Below are 21,849 nucleotides of genomic sequence, written 5' to 3'. Positions count from 1 at the left end.
GGTTTCCGAGTACCACCACCCCGTACTTGGCCCGTGTCAATGCAACATTCAAACGACGAGGATCATTCAAGAAACCGATACCTTGGTGATCATTACTTCGAACGCAGCTGACAATGATGTAATCTTTCTCTCTCCCTTGAAAGGCATCTACACTAGCAACCTCAACGTCTTTGTACAAGTCACGTTTCATGGACCCATTGGACTGCATATAATTCACCACATATGATCTTTGACCTTCGTAGGGTGTCACGATTCCAATCTGACCAGGTAAGACGCCTGCCTTGAAGAACCGAGTGACGATTTTCTCGACGTTTGAAGCCTCAGTGCGATTGAGGAACGAGGTCCCAGAAGAGGAGATTTCTTCCTGGCCCAAGTTTGAGTGGAAATACATCGGCGTTGTCGGTTGAGGCCAAGGGAAGTCGACATTTTTCTTGAGTCGTTCCGGGGCCGTGACTCCATTCTGTAGAGAGCCTTCATAGAACATATTCGATGGAAATTCGGACATGCACGGATGCATTCGATATTGAACTTGTAATCTGATGGGCCGGTTGCCTAACAATACCAATCGCTCGAACATCGATTGGGTCAATCCAGCCCGCGCTGCTTTCTTGTTCATTATCGTAGGTCCAAGCTGCTGATGATCGCCCACCATCACGACTTGCTTTACGCCTAGGGTTAACGGAATCATACATTCAGGTTCGGTCTATATACGCAAGGGATAAAGTTAGCATCTACGCCTCATAGTGAAATAGTTGAAATCAAAGTCAACTTACAGCCTGCGTAGCTTCATCAATCAACACAGTTCTAAATTTCATTTTGGCCAGCCGAGGATCACCAGCACCGACGCAAGTACACAAGATCACGTCTGCGTTAGCCAATATTTCGCGCTCGCATAAGCGAGTTAAGGATTTGTATCTTCGTTCGTCAGTGCTGCTCAATTCACCCTGCTCGCTCTTGAGTTGAATCAATTTCTGCAGGTCCGGGTGAGTGTCGTTGTTGGCGACTTGCAGATGTAGCGTCAGGTACTGCACTGAACTATCCAAGGCTTCGCGCGATTTAGCTTGCACCCTGACCACTTTGAGACCTGTCATGTGAATTTTCTCGGAGAGCTGATCCACAGCAACATTCGAGGGCGCACACACAAGAACTTGACCTGGGTTCATCTTACTGAGATGATACACAATTGAAGCCGAGGTGACCGTCTTACCGGTCCCTGGAGGACCTTGAATCAAGCTCAAAGGTTTTTGCAATACACTCTTGACTGCGTTGACCTGGGAGTGATTCAATTCCGGAAGATTCGGGGCCGAGACTCTGATGGGAAAATACAAAATGTGGTTCAGCCTGGGTATTCGAAGAGAAGTTCACGGGAAAGATGCGTGCCACATCAAGATGAGGTGGTTTACCTCTTGGGCATTTGCGTTCTGAGGACTTGTGGGATTTGTGCATCATGTCCCATCAATTTATGATAGATATATCCGCTGACACTCTGCTCGTCAACAGCAAACGTTTTCATCGCCAATTGCATTCGGTCAAACGAAGTCGACTTCCACACAAAATCGACTGAGAAATTGACAGTGAGCTCGTGTGGCACACCATCGTTCCTGCGTAATTCAAGTGCAACCTCATCCGATTGACCTAATAACGCGTGGTCATTGCCAATATCAGCGTTTTCCGTCTCATGAGTACAGGCCTGGAGTAAAGGAATATGCGTACTGTTGGGGACTTTGATCACATGTCCAAGCCCTTCCCAAGGTCTTTGAAGCTCTCCGGCGTAGCGAAGACGAAGCTCATCTCCCACTGCCAGACGCACTTCCCCACTTTCGAGTTTGGGTAAGTAGAAATACGCGATTCTGGGAAAATCATGACAAGGAACAGGTAAGTTGACTGCAAGTATCAACGTCACTTAACGACGTTCTATCCGGGAGGATGAAGACAAACCGTTTTTGATTAAGCCCCATGTCCCATCTAACTGTCACATCATTTTGCGTCAAACTCTCCTTCAGTTTACGATCATAATCACTTTCAATCTTGACCAACGGTCCAAATATATTCTGGTATTGATAAGCATCCTCATAACGAAGTAGAATCGGTTGTGGTTCGCCCTCGCCTTGCCCTCCATCTCGCTCAAGATCATCTAGGGTTGCACCTGCATTTTCCTTCCACATTTCCTCGAGTAAGGTGATCTCCTTAAAGCCGACTGGGCGTGAGCGTACGACCTCCTGTTCATCGGGAACCTTAACAAGCCATGACAAGAACTGCCTGTCTTCAATGAGTGGAGACCACTGGGAGGTGTCCCAGACCAGATCGGACTTGGAGGATGGAGTAGATGCACAGGGCTGTCGACATAGCAACACTACGACAGTATCAGACTTGGCAGGTATAAATCCCAGCGTGAAAACATTCTTCGATCCACAATTGTAACATTCGGGTGTCGTTTCCCCTAGAGGTCCGTCGGCGTGTAAAGTGACTTCTTTGTGTTTGGATCTCACTAAGTGATTAACGATGTGAGAGCCTGTCGAGTGAGTCCCGGGACCTCCACGGGAGTTGCAAAACCACTTTGAACAAATCAGGCATCTGACCACCGACGATGGTGAATGGATTCCACAATATGCACAGGCGTGAGGCGGTAATTCTCGACTCATGTCATCCAGAACGCCATCAAAGTCGGCATCAGCTTCTGTGAGATCGCCGATCACCGGAAGGTTAGATGATCCATTGGATTGAGAAAGGTCCTGTCCATTTCCATTTGCAGGGTGACGATGCCGGTTAGCATCGGCATCACCATCCAGCAAGCTCAGTTCGTCGAAATTGATATCGATGGTCGAAGCTCCATCGTCAGTAGCATGGTCACGAGATCGACGAGGGCGAGTAGCACCGGATACGAGTGAGAGTGTGTCGTCTTCATCGTTGGAAGGATTATAACTATATTCGCTAGCACCCTGAAGGTGAGAAAAGGGCTCCATAATGAAGTTTGTGTCTGACAGTAAAATTGTTTGGGGCCGCCGATCTCAGGTGAGAGGAAGAATATGGATCAGCTGTATTGTACAACTCAGTTGCAGTCGGGGCACGGGTCTCTCAAGCTCGGACTTCAACGGCCCGACAACATTCTCCACACTGTACAGTGTAAATACATCTTCCTCTCATAGAATTTGCTGAGGAAATACCGCTGGAGTGGGCCATATATATTTGAGGTTGCACATAAAAATTCAGCAAGTCCCAGGTTGTGCATCCGTGTCTGTAATGCTGTGATTGCCCTTATATCTTGCTAAGAGCATCCGCACTCGTTTGCGGTTGTTAATTTGGTCACGTGCGGTAACAAACACAACATTAAGTAAAAAGTTACTTAACTCAACCAAATTTCGCACTCGTTTGCATTAGCAGCGCTGTAACTTTTATAACTTTACAGATAGTGCATGTACTCCGCACCGGTTGTGCAGTAAGGTAAAGTTTTAATTTTTTGAGTACACATCACCTGCTTTCATGGCCAGTTTTCATGTGATAGAGGCACTGTTCTCTTCTTTGCACTAAGATACTAATACTCCATCTACACATGAAGACCCGATATCATCCTGTTCATCTACTCGATCGATAGATCTTAATTTAAAATTACAAATTTAACATGAGTTTGTTCAGATCTTAATACATGAATTCCAATTAAAAAACAAAGGCTTTACTACATCGAGAAAGCTTTTAATGAGTCTGAATACACATAATGATCTTGTAAAAGATTTAAAGAATTTAAAACTAGGAAATAAAAATCCAAACTTCAATTTTTAATTTGTATCACTTGATCCTAAAAGTCCTCCAATGATTGGTCTTTTAATGTTGATTTTCTTAAATATTGACCTCTACATAGCTATATGAATCTAGACATCTTTCATTTTCATCTGAATGGTTTGGAGTCGAGTTCAAGATGGTTGATTGACTTATTTCAATTGAAGACATCGATCGGTGTCGAACGTTCTCGAGTTGATTCATGCAACTGTAAGGCTTGGAATTCATCGTGTGTGAGTGGTGAAAAGGAGATATTGGTTGTTGACTTTGGTGTTGGAGGTCTGGTTGAGTTTTGTTTTTGGAGTCGAGTTGCCGGGAACAAGTCGTGATGTGTGATACCGCATGCGTTAGCCAATTGGTAAATTTACCGATTCGCTAACGCAAAATGACCGAAAATTAACTACCGCGGGGCTAATTTTTCACCGGTGTGGAAAAGACCCCGCGTTTGCGGTAAATTTAACCTTACCGCACCCGACTTACCGCACGAGTGCGGATGCTCTAAGTACTTGTTTGTTCTATGATGACCATTTTATTTGGAATGGTTTATAATGCCAGGCTCTTGTCATGATGTGTGTGAATGATTAGGAACAAGTCATATATACCAAAACTACTTAAAACAAATCTTCTGGTAAAACAATCACAGACTGTGTGGTAAATAAGCCTCTGCCATCATCAATGTGTATTTCAAAGTATCGTAAAATTGACCTATATATTCACTGTTGAGGTCTAGAATGATCAGATTGACTTAAAACCTGCTGTAACTCTTACCAGGCTGAGATAATGGTACAACTAATTTCAAAAAGGTTGACCAATGTTTGCCCAACAAAATTGAGTGATTTGGCTTAGTATTCTTGTCAAGCTTTGTGAGATTGACTGTGATCTGATCATTCCAAGTTAACAGCCAATTGACTTCAGTTTGCTTCAGATGCTGACCCAGAGTTGGATATTTTGAATGTAAATACCTGTATAGCTGGCCTGTTTCTTGAATTTCATAGACTTTTTATCTCATGAGTCATTGGTTTTTGGAGATGCAAAAAAATGCAATCCTTGATACAAACATCTGTGATAACAAGTCAAGTTCTTTGAAACAAACTGTTTGAAGTACAAAAGACATTCACATGAAAATATTGTCAAGTACTTATGGAAAACACAAGACTGAAACAAATGTTTTTGTGCAAGTCTAAAACTTTTTGTATACAGTGACATGACCTAAAGCCAAACAACACCCTCCCTGATGTGCCTATTCAAAAAGTGTATATTGAAGAGAGATGAAGAAGAGATGAAAGGTGAATGATATTAAAAAGAAGCCAGAAACATATAGCCAGTATGTGAAATTCTGAAAAATCACATGGACAAAAGATTCAACAAAAATAAACACTCCTCTCCTCAAAAAAGAGTGTCAAGTTTCCTAAGAAAACTTCAAACAACAACACAATTGATGCAAAATCCATTTTATAAACTGATCAAGCTGTAATCTTCAGAATATCTAAAAAAACTTCCAAGAAAAATGGCCTGAACTCCATAGGATGAGAAGAAATCCCTCAAACAAGAACTCACATCAAAGAATAATAACAGAAGTCCCCACATGTGCAGGTTGACCAATAATATTAAAAACCCTGGTCCAGCAATGTCACTGTTGTGTGCTGCATTGCGGAGACATTTTTTGTTTTTGCTCTGTACCACTCCCTGGATCCAATAAATATGTTGCCGCCTGTACAGCTGCACAACAAGATCCTTGGGAGCTATGATTTCTTTGGACTGAAAGAGCACTTGTTGTTCTACAGTCCGCAACCAGAGCTTTATTTGTGTCTTTTGGCGCTGTTGTACATGTTGTGTTGTGCAACAGAAAGATGTGCTGTTGTGGTGCCCTCCATAATGTAGCAAGATCTGTGGCTGGTTGTTACTTGTTGTGGTGCAACACAGCTGCAAATCCATCTGGTGTGGTGTGCTGTATTTCTAGCCCAGGGTTTCCAATAACATGATTCTGCAAGTCTGGAAACCTTAAAGCAACGTGGCCACAAACATAGATATGGAAAGCCTTGGAAGATCCCACACCTGCAGGCTGAATACAATCCATGGAAGCTGCTGCCTGATCTAGTTCAGTAGCACAAACAGACCTGCAATGATGTCCTAAGATTCCCAACACCCATTGGATCAACAAAGAAAATCAAATTGGCCTAAAACTCTGTCCAGGTTGTCAATTTCAGGACTAAGACCCTATTTCTTGATTCAAAATATTTGATCCGCCAACAAATATCATCCTCATTCTTCTTATTAGTTTAAATAGGAAGACAGCACCCTGATTACACACCAGGTAGTAAAATTTGTAAGGCAAATCTCCCTAATGGAAGTGAGTGTAACCCCTAAGAGATCCACTCCTGCATCAATTGTCTCAGCCCTGAGCCCTAATTACAGGACCATGGGCTAACAGTACCATATGTAATATCAAAATATTGTATAAAGCCATAAGCTACATCTCAAGGCTCAGTTTCAAGAGCCACTTAAATACATGTATGTATGTAATGTATTAAATACATAGTAAACCTAACCCAAGTGTCAACCACAAGTTGACGCGTGAATAGACAAGACTCACATGCCAACCACAAGTTGACGCTGGAACTGAGACTATATAAACCCCCCCTTCTTCCCTAGAATCACCCCCCATCTTTTACTACAATCGCAACACAGAACCACATTTTACTTGACTCCTACTGAGAGGATCTTCAAGTACATGGTTAGTTGTGTAGCTTGTTAAAGACCATTCTTGAGCATTACGGGTTCCATTGCTGAACACCCAAGGTACTGATTTCTACAAGCCCAGGGCATTCATTGTGTCTAGAAATAAACCTTGAAGTAGCAAAGCTTCCTCCTGTTTAAGGAGTCTAAAGTAGCCTTCAGGATCTTTGGTTTACCAAAGTGTAAAGCCTGCCCCTCGCAGTCTCACAAGGTTAGAGCACATTAGCTCTTTATTGCCCTTATATTTCCTTTCCCTTTCTCAAATCCTCTTCTTAGAGGTCAGCTAGCTGTAGTCTTCACTTGGGTGTACCACGTGAAGACCGCACCTTCCTTTTCCTACTCTATTTTCTGTGAAGAGTACGCCTAACAGACGTGTACTCCTCACAAATTGCTAGTCTCTAAGGGTATGACTGGGAGTTGAGACATTTTTTTTGAGGCAACCATAAGAAACTTTCATCTGTTGCTGGATAAACATTCATTTTTTGGAATCAACCACTGTGTTTGTGTGGTGTTTGCTTGTTGGCAAGCGCACACAAGTTGCCTTTGTGCCTCAAAGGCAGTCTGTGTGTGCTCGTCCTTGAGAGACCGCCACACAGATACGGTGAACAATATGACCAATCATTTCAAAAACTGTTCTGTGGACTTGCTTATTCCATACCCAAGTAACACCCAAGATATCAAATAACATAAGAAGTGTTGCCTGTGGACCAGGAATTTGATGTTCTTTGAATGTAATCCAATCATCAGTTGTAGCTGCAGACCAGAGGTTGTTCATCATATCATTGGGATATTTAAAATGACAAAAATTTTCCACAATTCAAAGCACAAGTGAGAACACTCCACACCAGATGTGGGGCAAAGCCAAATGACCAAAAGGAAGGTTATGGTCAGTATTATCCTTTTTTGGACATTGAAGATGAAGAGGTAGCATCCTAAAAGCACCTCATATGTCAGATTGGAATAAGGTAACATTTCTGTGCTTCTGGTTGAGCTCAATGAGAAAAAGATTGCAGTGGATCATAGGTCACTTTGATTTTCTCCTTATCAATGAAGTCATTTGGAAATGGTTTCCCAGAACTCATAATTGAGCAAACCCTCATCTTATATGCATCCTTCTTGGAGTTTTATCTGCATCCTTCTTTGAGGTCATCAATAGTGGAATGACCTTTATGCCAGGTAGCCATCTTGAGAATTTTTCAGAGTATTGACCTTTCTGTTTCCTTTCACATTGCTTCTCTGTATCCCCCTGATTTTTAAAAAAAGTGTTATCATTGGGAGTATTAACAATTTTCAATGAAGGTGTAGAATAAGCAGGCCGGAAACCTTCTCTGAGGCCTCTCATTGCTGATTTCATGAAAGGTTGATTCAGATGGAACTTCAGGGAGTGTTCCATCTTTTCTACTTTGACAAGATTTGATACTTTGAAAATATAGTGATACTACTTCTTGAGAATAAACACAGCATCCTTGTTGTCATCTAGAGTGGGAGCATCCAGAAAAGGCTTGGCTGTACAACTCAATCCAGTAGCATCCAAACACTCAAAAGGAGAAAGACCATCACATTGTTTTGAATGCAGTAGCATATTAGTAAAAGAGGACTGTCCAGAGAAAGTAAATATTAATTCAAAAAAAGAAATTCCAAACCAAAAATGTAGGTGCTTGCAATCTTGGTAGGGACAATCTTATTGCTCTTCCAAACTAACACCTTTTGCATCTGTGAGCTCAAGATCCTCCTTCATGTTTGTAATCAGGAGTAATGGGCTTCATAGAGGGAGAGAGGACCTCCTTTTATTCAAGAAAGAGTTTGAAAGGAAGGCTGAAGATGTCACACATGAGTAGCTAATCCTAAAGGGAAGTATATCAAAAATAAATAATTACTTGTGGATAAGATGAAGAAGCCACAGGATTGAAAGTATTCTGATGCTAAGCACTGCCAAAGAATTCATGTGTTTTAAGGACATCAAAATCCGTGTGATCCCAATAAGTAAAACAAACATATCTTCTATCCGCAACTTGACTTCTAGAAGCAGCATTGTAATCCATTAGGTTTTTCCAATTTTGCTAAAACCAAGAGCTGAGATTTGATATATTTAGAATGATCCAAAATGCATTTTTCACAATCTGGAAATGCCATCCTGATGGCTTTCTTAAGGGTTCTAAAATAATGTTCCCATTCCACCAAGTCCTCAATTTTGAAAGTATAATATTTGGAAACCTCCACTTTCTCTTTTCCAGAAGGCATATATGTAGTTTCTCCATTCTTCTTATCACAAAGCTCTCCCTTGATTTGACGTAAATCAATAAAATGGCCTTGAAGGTCTTTCGATAAAACTTCAGGTAAATAGGCAAGTTTTCCATTTTGGTTGAATCCTCTAACAGCTGCAGCATACTTGATTAAATTCCTTCAACATCAGCCACAAACAAACAAGCACTTGGCATGAACTCCACATCATCTTTGACTGTAGCAAGTTTATTTGTGATAAAGGCCAACTTTTTGTTGTCCTTGTTGGATTGGGTTGTTGATACAGAAGAAGTGGAGGAGAGGCTTTGATTATGATTATGTCCATCTTGCTTCTTTCCCAAATGTTTTCCTTGTTTATCCAATAGCATATTGATCTTATTTTGAGCATCAATATTGGCTCTGGACAATGAAGCAACTCTGTCTTCCATGGACATATCTCCAATCTGTAATAATGGATATCCAACAGATTCATCAACTCAATCTTGATCAAAAGGTCCAGCTGTTGGGAAGCTTGGCTTGAAAAGTCTGGAGGCTATTCTGGATTCAGGGGAGAAGCAAGCACCATGTCAATATCATTGTAGCACATTGACGTGCACACACGGAGAGTTTTGAGATAAATCTGGAAGTCTTTTGGTCAGATTTAGACTGAGATTGTTTTGTTGGAACCAATAAGGTACGTTTGGTTCCTAAGCCCACAGGGACTTAGCTAAGAGTCAAGAGTGAACGTAAGAGACTGTACACAATTAACCCCCGCGGGAATCGTGGTACAGCTCATAGAGATTTGCCCTTAGAAAATCCTCACTCCGCACTCGACAATTTGGCTAAGTCATCATCCCTCAATAGTCTCAACAGATTATAGATTGTGTTCATTGAAATTTCAAAACCCACCAGCCCACCCAAAATTTAGGTTTAAAAAGATCAGTATTAAAACCATGAGGTAAAAGTAGAGAAGTGGAGTACAAGACTCACAAAAGTTTTTGTTCCCCCTAAGCCAAACCGAACAAAAGGTTCCCGCCCGCCGACCCAACAGTGAGAGCCCAGCCGACAGTGTCTCCTTTGGCTCAGAGAAGCCAATTGGTTTTACAAAACCAATCGGGGACAGCTGGGCTCCGCCGCTACCGCAAACAAACACCCTCTGACAATATGTAAGAGGTGTTTTTGGGCATTTGATTCAGAAAGAATCATCTTTAGGAATACACCTGACTGAAATATCACTCAGGTAGTCTTGCAATATGAACTCAACTCAAAGCTATATGAGGAGTGGGCTTCAGAACCCTATGTGAACAATGATTCAGCTATAGCATTCCCAGAATCCTTTGGCATCAGCTGGGGTCACCTGCCTGTCAACATCCCAGTTTATAAAGGGAATATGTGTCTGTTGTGGAACCTTTTCAATAGATATTTTGAGGGTCTAAGGAAACTACTTTGTGTGTGCACAACAACATGCTACAAGGATACAAACACGGTGAAGAGTATACACCCTGTCCTTGTCTGATCTAGGAGTAGACATTGGCCTAGGCCCCTCATCTTCATAAGATGGTATTTTTGCCGCCCTATCTGTGCAACCAGGGTTGTATGCCAATTCTGACCATTGTCAATGCCAATTCCTTGTTGAATAAGGTAATATTTTTGAAAAATGCCTCCTAAGAGACAGCCTTGGTGTATTGTTTGTACGATTGGTCAAGAGATATTTCTCTGGAGTTCATCAAGCTTAACCATAATAGTAGGGGCTCCTTCATAAAAGCCAACATCACTAGATATACATTAGTTCACTTTGATTTAAAAACAGTAAAGAAGAGACACATGAAAAAATAACTATCACCAATAATAATTTTAGGAAGGATATGAGGAAAAAAGGCTAGATTTTTATGAAATTGTTTTCAGAGAATAACTGCTTCAAAAATAACTTGCTAACTTGCTAAACTTGACAATGATAATGATGAATTGGAAATCTAGACAAAATTAGTAACAAGAAAGGAATGGTAATTGAGACAAAGGTAAACAGGATGATTTCATTTTATCAAGTGGTAAAATAACCACAATGACCTGACCCCCAAAATTGAATCATTTATAATTGAAGTACCTGATTCCCAATATCAATCAGTAAATAATTAGTTACCTGCACCTATTCCTTACCCTTGAAATTTTGGCATCTTCATCTTACACAAATCAGCTGGAATCAACAAATCTTCTTATTTGCGTTCAATCAATTGATACCCATTCTGATCATAAAATTGTGGTCTACATTGGACAGACAGAATAAGTCCTCATGATCTTCACAGGCCATCCCACTTTGAATATTAGTCAGCTGAAGAACGATGGTTATGTCAAGTTTGTCCAGGAGAATTCTGGTATAGCTCTCTGCTATACCTTATGCCAGAAGATCCATGCCTGAATGGCCTTCATCAGTAACTCATTTGTGTATCCTTGCTGGGTATCTAGGTAAACTCAAACAAGAGTCATAGGTCTTAATAGCTCAGTTGGGAGAGCGTCAGACTGAAGAGTCGTGCAATCTGAAGGTCCAGTGTTCAAGCCACTGTTGGGACAATCTTTTTGTTGATTCACGCTCGTTTTCCCCTTCCTATGAGCTCCACAGAGCGTGGGTCACAAGATGGACAGATGGGAAAAGGTATCGAAGTAAGTTTGTTTGATGTGGTAGAATATATTGATTGAATGAGTCTGTGACTGATTCAAGAGTGGCATGTTGTTATACAAAGAGAATACTTGGGGTTTGTAAAAAGGTGGCTGTAGGATATTGCACTTTTAAGATTTACCTTGATTTTGTGCAGATAGCTTGCAAGAGAGTGGATTGTATTTCGTTATATATAATGAAAAAGCAAACTAAATTGATTCGAATTCAAAAGAAATGGCATTGTGAGGAATTGTTTACAAAACTCGATGTGAGGGCATAAATGCAATGATCTTGATTGAGAAGTGATCGAGCTACTCTGGGCTCAGTGATCGGTGCAAAAACTCGGTGACATACAGATCAGAAAATTTTGTCGATCACTAATCAAATTCCTGACTCGCCTTTTGATAAAACTTCTCATCGAAAAGATGTTACTTACTCAAAAACAGTGACTGTTCTTGCGATAACCTCAAGACTCGAAACGACCACACTTTAAGTACCATGTTGGTTTGTAGAATGTAGCTATCGAAGGCTAATAAGCATTTACAGACCATTGAGAACATCTCGTTTTATATACAATTGAGCTAATATTTATATACAATTTTTCTAAAATATACACCGGAACAAATAACAACAGATTTCTACGCTATACTAGATGATAGAAGTCGAAACTGAATAATGAGCAAGACTTTCAAAATACTCTATGCTAGATGATAGAGGAAAAGAAAGTTAATAAAACACGATTGTAAATGTTACAATACAGATACCAGATGTTTTTCTGAAAGCAGGAAGGATTTTTTGTATAGTCAAAGTTTTCGAAGTATATACAGTAAGAAAGATACAAGTTGCCGTATAGTTAGGATAAGTGCAATTGTTGATAAAAAAAATGAATGCTTTGAAGCAATGACATGAACCAGATGTTTGCTTTGTTTTTTTGTTCCATAGGAACTGAACAATAAATCGCCAGCGAAAGAGTCTTGTGGATTTTTATTCTAGATTCGACCCCGAATGAAATGTGAAAGCTTTATGCAAACTCCCAAGCAATCTAGATTACGTGGAAAATGGGTCAAAGTAAGTTTATCAACTGATCAATTCGGCCAATAGCTGCTGGTAACTCACTGGTAAAACTCCAGTGTCGAGTTCACCCAACGCCTTGAAAGCTGAGGGGGTCAGGTCTAGAGATCCATAACCGCACCCAGGGCACTGTGTAGATCGTGAAGAAACTCGTTAGTCTCATGAAAACTTCAAAGGAAAAAAAGAGAAAGGAAAAACTCAACTAAGTCAGTCACTTTAGCCTTGATGGCTTTCCCATTGGACTTGTTAGTAATCTTGACAAATTTATAGCAAGGGTCACCAGATCCGTACTATCAAGATCAAGAGCAAAAAATAAGAAGGAAAAATTAAGGTCAAGTCAGTTCCCCTCCTCAAAGACATCAATCAAGAAAGAATAGTTGAAGTCGAAAAGCACGCAACTTGAGGATAGTTCATGGCGACTATATAATCTTCCACGCCATCAGACTCTCCACAAGCCCCAGTGTCGGGGTAGAACCAGGTAGCACGACCTTCATATGATTGGCTTGAGGCAGTACTTGACCTAGTATCTGAACTCAACTCAACCGGGGACCCGCCCGATAAGGCTACAATCATGAAAGAAATCACAATGACGTAGAGAGAGTACATGCTGACAGATTCAAGATGAAAGTTTAGAAACTGGATTTATATAATAACAGTAGATAAAAGTGAAAATTATCTGGATTGTTTCTTTGCGTTTATCTTACGAGTTTATCAGTGGATTGATACCTTGGTTTTTTATTCGACAGGGATAGAAGCCTCCATTATATAGTTTCTCAAAACTGCTCGCTCAGATATCATCTTTCTTTCATCATCATGGAAATTGATCTGTTTGAAGTTGCAGGGTGCAGAGTTACCCTCAAAGGCTTGTGATTACAACTAGCTTGTGACGCTAGAAAAAGATATGCATGCTTGTCGTCATGATTAAAACTGAAAGGTGAGCTTTGACCGAAGATCTTTGAAGATACTGAGTCGATGAAGTTCTTGAGAGCCACTTCATATTTGGGGACTGGTCTTGACGCTCTGGCCGATCGATACAATACCTCCGGGCATTTATCATCTCGGCGACTGATTAGAACGAGTTGATCCGGTTTTGACTTGTGTTACTTTCGGCTTGTAGTTTATAAATTTGCAAATGACCTGCGTGAATGTAATAAATTTGTGTCCCTCATTCGATGATATAGCCGGGCATTCTGAAGCCGACAAAGTTTCCACACAGCGATTTGTTTTTTATGACCACGGCTCTACGACTATGACGTAGAAGGATGATACATTTCTGGTCTATGCGCTATAGATCGTTCTGGATTCTCAGAGAAAGCTATATAATGGAAAATGCCGCATCTTTTTCTAACTAGGTCTGCCTATACCACTCAAATCACGTCATGATTGTCTTCGCACATCATCCGAAAGGTTGAGTGTCCAATCTGTCAAGTCAGTCCCTCAAAATTTTTATTCATCAATTTGTAGGGTCTTCATGAGGAAGAACCGTTACCAGCTTCAAACTTTCGATCAGCTCCGGAAAACCAAGTAAGTAGCCAGAGTGATGGCATCATTTTCTATAGCTTCCATGTTGAGGGACATTTTCATTGAAGCAATCGCGGTCCGAATTTTCAACTACATTTAATTTTAGGGTGTAAATTCTCTCAAATCAAAAAAGGACCAACGTGCGGGAGGCTCTTGGTATGGAAAGTGGAGTTGGGGACGCGTGCTCGCGAGGAGCAGAGTCAGGCTTGCGCATAAGCGTTCAAAGACATCAACTCGAGTATCAATATTCTTTGATCACAGTTTCTTCTGAATTTGAATCCTCAACTTGACACTGAATGACTCACAAAAGGGTTGGTCGATGAACCAGTTTTTTTGATGCGATCTTTTCAGTAATTACGCTATCCAAATTGGAGTCAAGGTCTGACTCTGACTTGAAGCTGACGATGTGCAAGTTGGCCAGATAATTGAGAGTTGATATCACATACTGTCAGTGTCAGTCCTGAGCAAAATATACAGGATTGTCCGGACCTTCTACAAATACATGTCAGCCATATTATTTTTTCCCATGTGCCCTTCAAGTAATTTGTTAGGAATAATGATGCGCCAAGAAAAGCAAAGACACATTTTTTGTGTGTTGATTTAAAGACTTTAACATGTAGAAGAGAAAGATTTTTGTATTCAAAGATTGGACATATCTTATTTGACTCAAGCAAGAATCCAATCACACTGAAGAGATTCACTTTAACCTATAAGAATTCTTTGAGCCATATAGACAGATTTGCCGGATAGCTGGCCAACTCTTTTTACCTGTAAAGCCCTGTTTGTCTTGAATATGATGGAAAAATTTGTACATGCTATAAAGGTGAGGACCGGTGACCTTGAACTCTATTCATCCTTTAATTTTTGCCCCTAACTATTTGTCAATGTAATCTCTTTCAGCTCATCATGAATCAAAAACACAAGCTCATAGATTGTATACAAAGAGGCTCTCACCAAATTTGTTTTTTTTGCTTCATGAAATTCAAAATACACAAGAATTCATTTTTTTTTCTTAAGTTTACTTTTGCACAATTTCGATCTCAAGAGATCACAAGGTACATTATTTATCACATTCAATCAGCATAGGCAACCAAAAAAATGCAATATATGAATTTACTATAAAATTCTGATAGATATGATCCAAAACAAACTCTACATAAGATGATCAACTTCTAAAGCAAAACAAAAAACGAAACCATTCTGAAATCTACAAAACCCAATCTCAATTTAATCCTCTAATCGAACCTCTAAGGGTTCGAAAAGGTATATTTAAAATATGAATTCCTTCCCCATGATTTCCATCAGAAAAAATGTTTTCCAAAACCTTTTTAACTAATTTACCAGCTTCAATCGGTCTAATCTCATCTGAAATCGTTCCAACAGTAATATGAGGTATACAATCCTCTTTAATCGGTAAATCATTCCAACACACAATCTTTTCAGGTCCGATCTTATTGACTTCTATTGCCATAACTTTTGAATCCCATATGATTCTAGGTCCAATAACGATTTCGATATCTTCTGTTTTCATATTGTTGCTTATTGCTTGAGTTCTATATTCATTCCATAATTCTTTCAATCGGTGTTCTGATTCAGTTCCAACTCCAGCTGCTAACTCACTTGAATGTAAAAGAGTAATATGAGGTACAACATTAAATCGTTTATGTGTTATAAATTCATCAAGTAAAGTTCGATTTGAGTTAGGTTGAGTATCAGAAGATTCAGAAAAAAGTTCAAGGACTAAAGTACGTAGATCGATCGGAATCTTAATAGCAAAATAACGTGGTTCATAAAGCTTTGGATCAAGTTTCATTTCTTTTCGTACGTTTGTTCGATATGATTCAATCTGTCCAATAGCATTTGTGAGTAAAGTTTCGGTTGGAAGTGGAAATTGATCAGGTGAAAGTTCATGAAGTCTTTTGACCACTATTTGCAAGTTAGTTGTCAGAGAAGCTTCACAATTCAGCTCGATTACTTCATCAATAAACTCATCCTCTGGGTTCAGTTCGGCATCAAATTCTTCAAAGTCACGTAAGAAATGTCCTAAGACAAGATGATGTACCTCGACGCCACCAGGAGTCAGCTCCGGTCGTAATGACTGATGATTGTCGCCTCGCTTGACGATACGCTCTGAAGTAAGGTGTTGTAATTCGCTACGAGTGTAAGATGGTACGTTCCAAACCAATCCGATCACTCGTGTCTCTACTTTTTTGATGTTGACAGAAGGCTTCCCCTCGGTAGATTTTTGCTTCTTAGAAGCCGATGGGTCTTTCATCTTCACGCCTTGCCTCAATTGGTTTACTAATTCAGATAAAGCTTTTCGATGTGTCTTGAGATGATTATTTTTATCTGCAAAAACCAATTTCGGACCTGATAAATCCAGTAAGAAAGTTTTGAGATTGGCAATAAAAGTTGGACCAGTTTTTTTGGCTTTGATATCATCACTCTGAGTATGATCACATTTATAAAGCGAACTGAGAGCAACACCAAGAGAGGTTTTACCTGGGAGTGTCAAATTATATCAGCGGTTGAAGTACATGAAGAAATTGAGAGATGAACTCGGACACATACCACAACCTGGAATGGCAATAGGTACCAACATGATCTTGTCGAATGTCTTTTCTGAAGATGATGATAAATGATTCGACTTGGATTTTAGTGCTCTTGAATTTGTAAAACCTAAAATACTATGAACATCCACTGTCTTTCTCCATTCTAGAAACCTTTCACGAGTGCTCACGATACCCTGATTAAGTTTCCATTCTTCGAACCGATCATCTTGATAAAGAAGCTCTCCCACCATCCAGTGCACGTAAAGTTTAGACTCAGGATTTTGAATCTTCTTGACATTGATTTTGAGAAGTCGAAGGATTTCGTCCGTATCGCAGGTTGGCCGTTGGTTATCATCAGCACGAGTGATCTGAAGCTCTGATAATTGAGTTTGCTTGAGTTTTTTAAATTCACTCAACATCCGTCTTGTAAGCTCGCGCCATTCTCGATACATAAGATATGGTTCTTCAAACTTGACTTTCCAAAACAATTGCTGATATGGTTTTTCACTATCACCAGGATCGTCGTCTGCTAAAAATCCTCGTACAACCACACCTTCTATAAAACCATCTCTCCCAGGCCAACCGTTTTGTTCGATACTTGAACACTCCCGTTTGACATCTTCAACAGTTTCAACGGTCTTCCATGGTGTAGGATGAAAGCCCCAACGTTTAGCAAAGTGTGCCACATGCTCAGGAGAGTAGGTGTAGAGTAAAGGATGATTGAGATTAAGACCGTGTAGATTAAGACCTATCTCATCATCCGGAGTGGGCAAAACATGTTCCTCAAAGGTATCATCCGTAAGCTCAGCGACAGCAGTGACATTGGCATCCCATAGTTCTGCCGCAAGATCAGCTTTCTTGAGTCCGACAGATTCCAAATGTCGTTCTAACCATCTTTCCCCCATTCCGGCATGCGAGACTGGTTTTTCCTTCAAAGACTTGTTTTCCGGATCTTGCGTTACTAATTCGGTATCCATAGCATGCTTAGAAGTCACTAATATTTGAGAGCGTGTTAAAGCAGATATAAAGATGATGCAACCATTTGTCTTCATGGTGAGGTGATATGGACCTTTCGACTTCAAGGGCAGTGTTTCCCACTATCATCGCACGTAATTATAGATCGAATTTAACAAAAACAAGTGTCAATCTTCTATATCCTCTGATCAATCTTGAACAGGATTGAAAATAAGTAGTGAAACGACTGACATACTCACCCGTGTCCAGCTAACTTCGTCAACATTAAAAAATTTATCATAACCACGTGCAACGATTTGATGACGACCTTGACCGATTGGTAAAGTAAGATTTTCAAGTGTAAACAATCCACGAGCTCTAGTTGGAAACGGACAAGGTTCTTTTCTATAAATGTGTTCTAACATTGACCAAGATCTAACTTTTAATCCTCCAAGACAATCATAAAGGTGTGATCGAATCAATTTTTTAAGTTGTTGATCATTGGTTTCTTTATTTTCCGAATTGATCTTCAGCTTTTCTATTGCTAATGCGAGTGCACTTTCATCGGCCGTCTGCAAGTTGAGTTCGGTATCTAAATTGCTGATACCCTTGCCAAAGTTCAAAAGTTGCTCTACGAGTACATCCGTTCGTTTAAGGTCAACTGAGTCAATCGAACGTGCCAACAGTGAGAGCTCTTTAGTTGGACTCATTTTTCGAAAGGTGAACTCGGTAGAACAACTCGATGGACGGGAGCTCTGCGGTTTATCTGTCGTCAATTATCCTTGCAACTATCTTGCTCTTGCAACCTTGAAAATCGATCGGCTTCGAATTCGGGTTTTCGATTTTGTTCGTCGAAGGAATCCAAGGAAGTGATGAGGATGAAAGTTTGAGATGAAACTCGAATTGAAAAGATATCAAAAGACTTAATAACTGGTCTTAGAACTCCGTCATCGGAGTGTTGAAGTCGAAGGAAGGAAATGTAGAATTTGAAGAATCCCTGAAACACAATTTTGACTGAAAACTCAACTGCTTTTCAAACCTTCTCCTTGTATACAGGCTCAGCCAAGATATGACTGCACTCAAGTTGATGATCGGTCACAACAAGTGACACAAAAAGTGATCTCATATATCTCATCAACTTCATAAGTTGACTATCTTCCATATATTTTTTAAAAAAGTCTCTATATGTATATCAATTTCTCTACAAACTATCCACAAATCATCATCATGAATTTAAACACATATACAAAACTCATCATTCCTATCAATTACTTATCTTTTTAGAGAGAGAGAGAAAGAAATATACCATGTAAATGATTATAAACAAACAAACAAAAAAACAACCTACAATTAAAATGTCTTATATCTTGACTTGCTTTTTGTAAAATAAATGATTTTTAATATATATATATAATCTATTTATCTATCTATCCTTATCTATCCGTATCCATCCATCCATGCATCAAATCAAATATAATCACAAGACACAGAGATGATAAAAGAAAAAAACAAATCACAAAAATGATATATCAAAAAAAAATACTAACTGAAAACTGAAAACTGATTGATCGATTTGAATGGAAAAAAAAATTATAAACCAGAATAATAACCTCTAGCCACTTCTTTAACATCTACTTCATAAGCTTTCCATCTACCTAAAACTTCTTGCCAAATCCCTCTTCTAAGTCCTGGAACAATCGATTTGACTGAAACTAAAAAACTACCACTGATTGGTCGATGATCTGAGATATTCACTTCATATCTTTTATAATTCAAACTGGTCACCAATGGTTTAAATTTGATTTCTTCTGATTGATTAAGAACTTCTTGATTTGTATTGGGAGTTCTATATAATATTCGATCACACCATGCTGGTACTCGATTTTTCTCCGATGAATCATACATATGAGTTCCACTTTTGGTTTGTATTGTACAAAAGAAGAAAAAACTTTGATTAGTGAATTTGGGTCATCTCAAACACCATGAAAAAAATGAAAATCAATACTAACGGATCATATTTATAAGTAGGATGAAAAGTAATAGGAGCTTCTCTAAAACTTTTCAACCTAAATCCAGCATTAAACCGTTTCTCTTTCCTTAACTGATCATCTTCCAATAATTTCAAATATTCTCCTGATGCAATCGCTCTAATCACTTCTTCTCTACCTCTATCGATCCTATAATTTAAATCTCCATATAAAAAACATATCTCATGATCTGCAATCGCACTTCCATTTCCTCCCCCTACATATGCATTTCCTATCGCTCCTCCACTACCTGAAGTCGATTCCGGTGGATCTGGAAATCCTGATTTTTCTTCTAAAATGTCAATCAAATCTTCATGTCTTTGTCGAAGGTTTTTCTGTCCTGCTGCTAGATGACAATTAATAAAACAAATCGAAGAATCATCTACCACAAATCTCGCTATGATCGCACCCTAAATAGACCAACAAAAGAGTATCATTAGTACAAGCTTCTCTTCATCTTATCTGAACAAGATATGTCAGTCAAAGATAAATTTCACGCGTACCTTATTACCATACCGACCTTTCATTCCCGTCTTCACCGTTGTAATGGCTATGTCCCTCATTTTTGCCCGCTCAGAGACTTTGACAAATACGCAAGTGAATAACTATTTTGAAAGCAGAAATAAACCAGATCAGATCATTTCTCTTTCCTTGGAAGCTTCTTGGTGAGACTTACCCCGACCAAGTTTTGCGTATGAGCCACCACATATGGCTCATCAGCTGGCATAGCCAATCTAACAGCCGCCACCAGTCGATCATGCCAAAGTCTGTAAGATTGAGAAACCGCATCAGAAAGTTTCTCAGCTCCTTTCTTTCGACTACCTAACAGAACGGTTTCTAATCAAACCAATCAAACCAAACCAAAATCAGCTTCTCTTCTTTTTACCATAATACAAAAAATCAATGACTAAACTGGCTGTAAGTTTCTTGTTATCAAGATCGATCATCTCTTGGAACCCAAAGACAATCACATCTGGACTTTCTTCACTAGATTTCAAAACATCATCCAAAAAGTTTAAATTATCACTCGTCCCGTTCAATTCGCTAGGTTTACATGCGTCGATATTCCAGGAGCATATCAAGACTCTCATCGGTCGATAAGCACAAAACTCTGATTCTCGTTTTCTCATTTCAGTCGCTGTTTTGATATTCAAGCAAAACAGAACAAGATTAGAATCGACTTTGAAGAGATGGAAAGTGTGAATGAGGATGAGTAGGAGAAAAGGGGGTCGAACCTAGCCAATCTGCACCCATGGTTCCGTCCCATAATTTAACTTTCCAATCTGTACTAGTTGTAGCCACATGAAGTTTACTAGCTTCCTTTTGTGTCGCAGCAGTTTTTATTCATTCATTTAAACATCAATCAGATCCGGATCCAAAAAGGAAATCAAAAATTCATCAATCTCTTTTACGTATTGCTCGAAGAGATTAGGAAAACCAAAAAGACTTACATCATCCCACAATAGACTAGGATCAACCACGATTCTGGTGATAGATTCTTTATGAGCTTTCCAGACTTTCAATACCTTCCACCCGCCACCACCGCCACCGGAATCATCTTGTTGCTGCTCACAGGTATCATAGACATACACATTACCCGTCCTAAAGCCTGCCCAAAGATATTTGGTAACACCTTCAAGGGCAGTGATTTGATAATTCGAGATCTTGATCAGTTTCTTAAACCCAACCCCTCCATTCTTCTCCTCTTTGTTGTTCCAAATCGAAACATGACCAGTTTCGTGACCAAGATAAACAATTGACGGTGTTGAAGGTATCACTGCTCCAGCACTCACAGCCCCAATGGTCGACCCATTATCAGGAATACTCAATGGTCTGGGCGTAACGGTCCAAGCCTGAGTAGGATCAGGATCATAAACTCTGATGCTTGGACTACGTTGTGCCAAAGTTGAAGCTGATTTAGATCCAGAAGGTCCCGAGGAGGTCCATAGCTGATGACTTAACATTGCAGCAAAATTAGTCTTATCTGCAACCCTCTGAGCTCTTGCAGTTCCTGAAATTTTCACTCCAATCTTGGGACTGATCGGATTCGTCCAGATTTGCACTTTGGCGGTTTCGTCCAACGTACACATCCCTCCAAATTTACATCTAAAGATTCCAATAATAGATGCAGAGTGTAAAGATGCTTTTGAATCTATCATCCGTCGTTCGAAACAATCATATTCAAACAATTGTCCATCTTTCGCCCCGCACCAAACATATCGACATCCTTTCCCTCCTACTTTCCCATCTTCAAAACTATTGCAAGCTTTGAATTCCATAGCAGTGATTTTTACATCTTGCAAACTACTGACTGAATTCTCACAATCTCCAGTTAAACTAT

General features: G+C 39.7%; 4 protein-coding genes across 4 annotated transcripts; all 4 read right to left on the bottom strand.

The window, feature by feature from the left end:
- Positions 1-922: 922 nt before the first annotated feature.
- MELLADRAFT_79029 (uncharacterized protein) lies at positions 923-2,994 on the bottom strand (the record flags this gene model as incomplete). The annotated part of the gene is made up of 4 exons (XM_007415225.1): positions 923-1,311; positions 1,404-1,635; positions 1,714-1,850; positions 1,939-2,994. Coding segments are annotated over 4 exons (1,782 nt in total), but the record flags the coding sequence as incomplete, so codon positions are not given.
- An 8,892-nt stretch (positions 2,995-11,886) lies between these two features.
- Positions 11,887-13,456, bottom strand: MELLADRAFT_72999 (Non-catalytic module family EXPN; the record flags this gene model as incomplete). Its single annotated transcript, XM_007415224.1, has 4 exons — positions 11,887-12,425; positions 12,500-12,583; positions 12,658-12,744; positions 12,854-13,456. The coding sequence occupies 4 exons, from the start codon at positions 13,058-13,060 to the stop codon at positions 12,405-12,407; spliced, it is 399 nt and encodes a 132-aa protein (XP_007415286.1).
- A 1,741-nt stretch (positions 13,457-15,197) lies between these two features.
- On the bottom strand, positions 15,198-18,429 carry MELLADRAFT_117814 (uncharacterized protein; the record flags this gene model as incomplete). The annotated part of the gene is made up of 4 exons (XM_007415223.1): positions 15,198-15,891; positions 16,075-16,477; positions 16,547-17,624; positions 17,742-18,429. 4 exons carry the CDS (start codon positions 18,189-18,191, stop codon positions 15,198-15,200), a joined length of 2,625 nt encoding a protein of 874 aa, XP_007415285.1.
- Positions 18,430-19,071: 642 nt separating this feature from the next.
- MELLADRAFT_117813 (uncharacterized protein) lies at positions 19,072-21,787 on the bottom strand (the record flags this gene model as incomplete). The annotated part of the gene is made up of 7 exons (XM_007415222.1): positions 19,072-19,396; positions 19,491-19,918; positions 20,012-20,113; positions 20,185-20,345; positions 20,422-20,646; positions 20,744-20,828; positions 20,960-21,787. 7 exons carry the CDS (start codon positions 21,785-21,787, stop codon positions 19,072-19,074), a joined length of 2,154 nt encoding a protein of 717 aa, XP_007415284.1.
- Positions 21,788-21,849: the final 62 nt, after the last annotated feature.

This window comes from Melampsora larici-populina (genome assembly GCF_000204055.1).
Source record: "Melampsora larici-populina 98AG31 unplaced genomic scaffold MELLAscaffold_49, whole genome shotgun sequence".
Taxonomy (NCBI): Eukaryota; Fungi; Basidiomycota; class Pucciniomycetes; order Pucciniales; family Melampsoraceae; genus Melampsora; species Melampsora laricis-populina.
The sequence above is the reverse complement of the archived record's forward strand: the minus strand, read 5'-3'. Positions and strand labels throughout refer to the sequence as shown.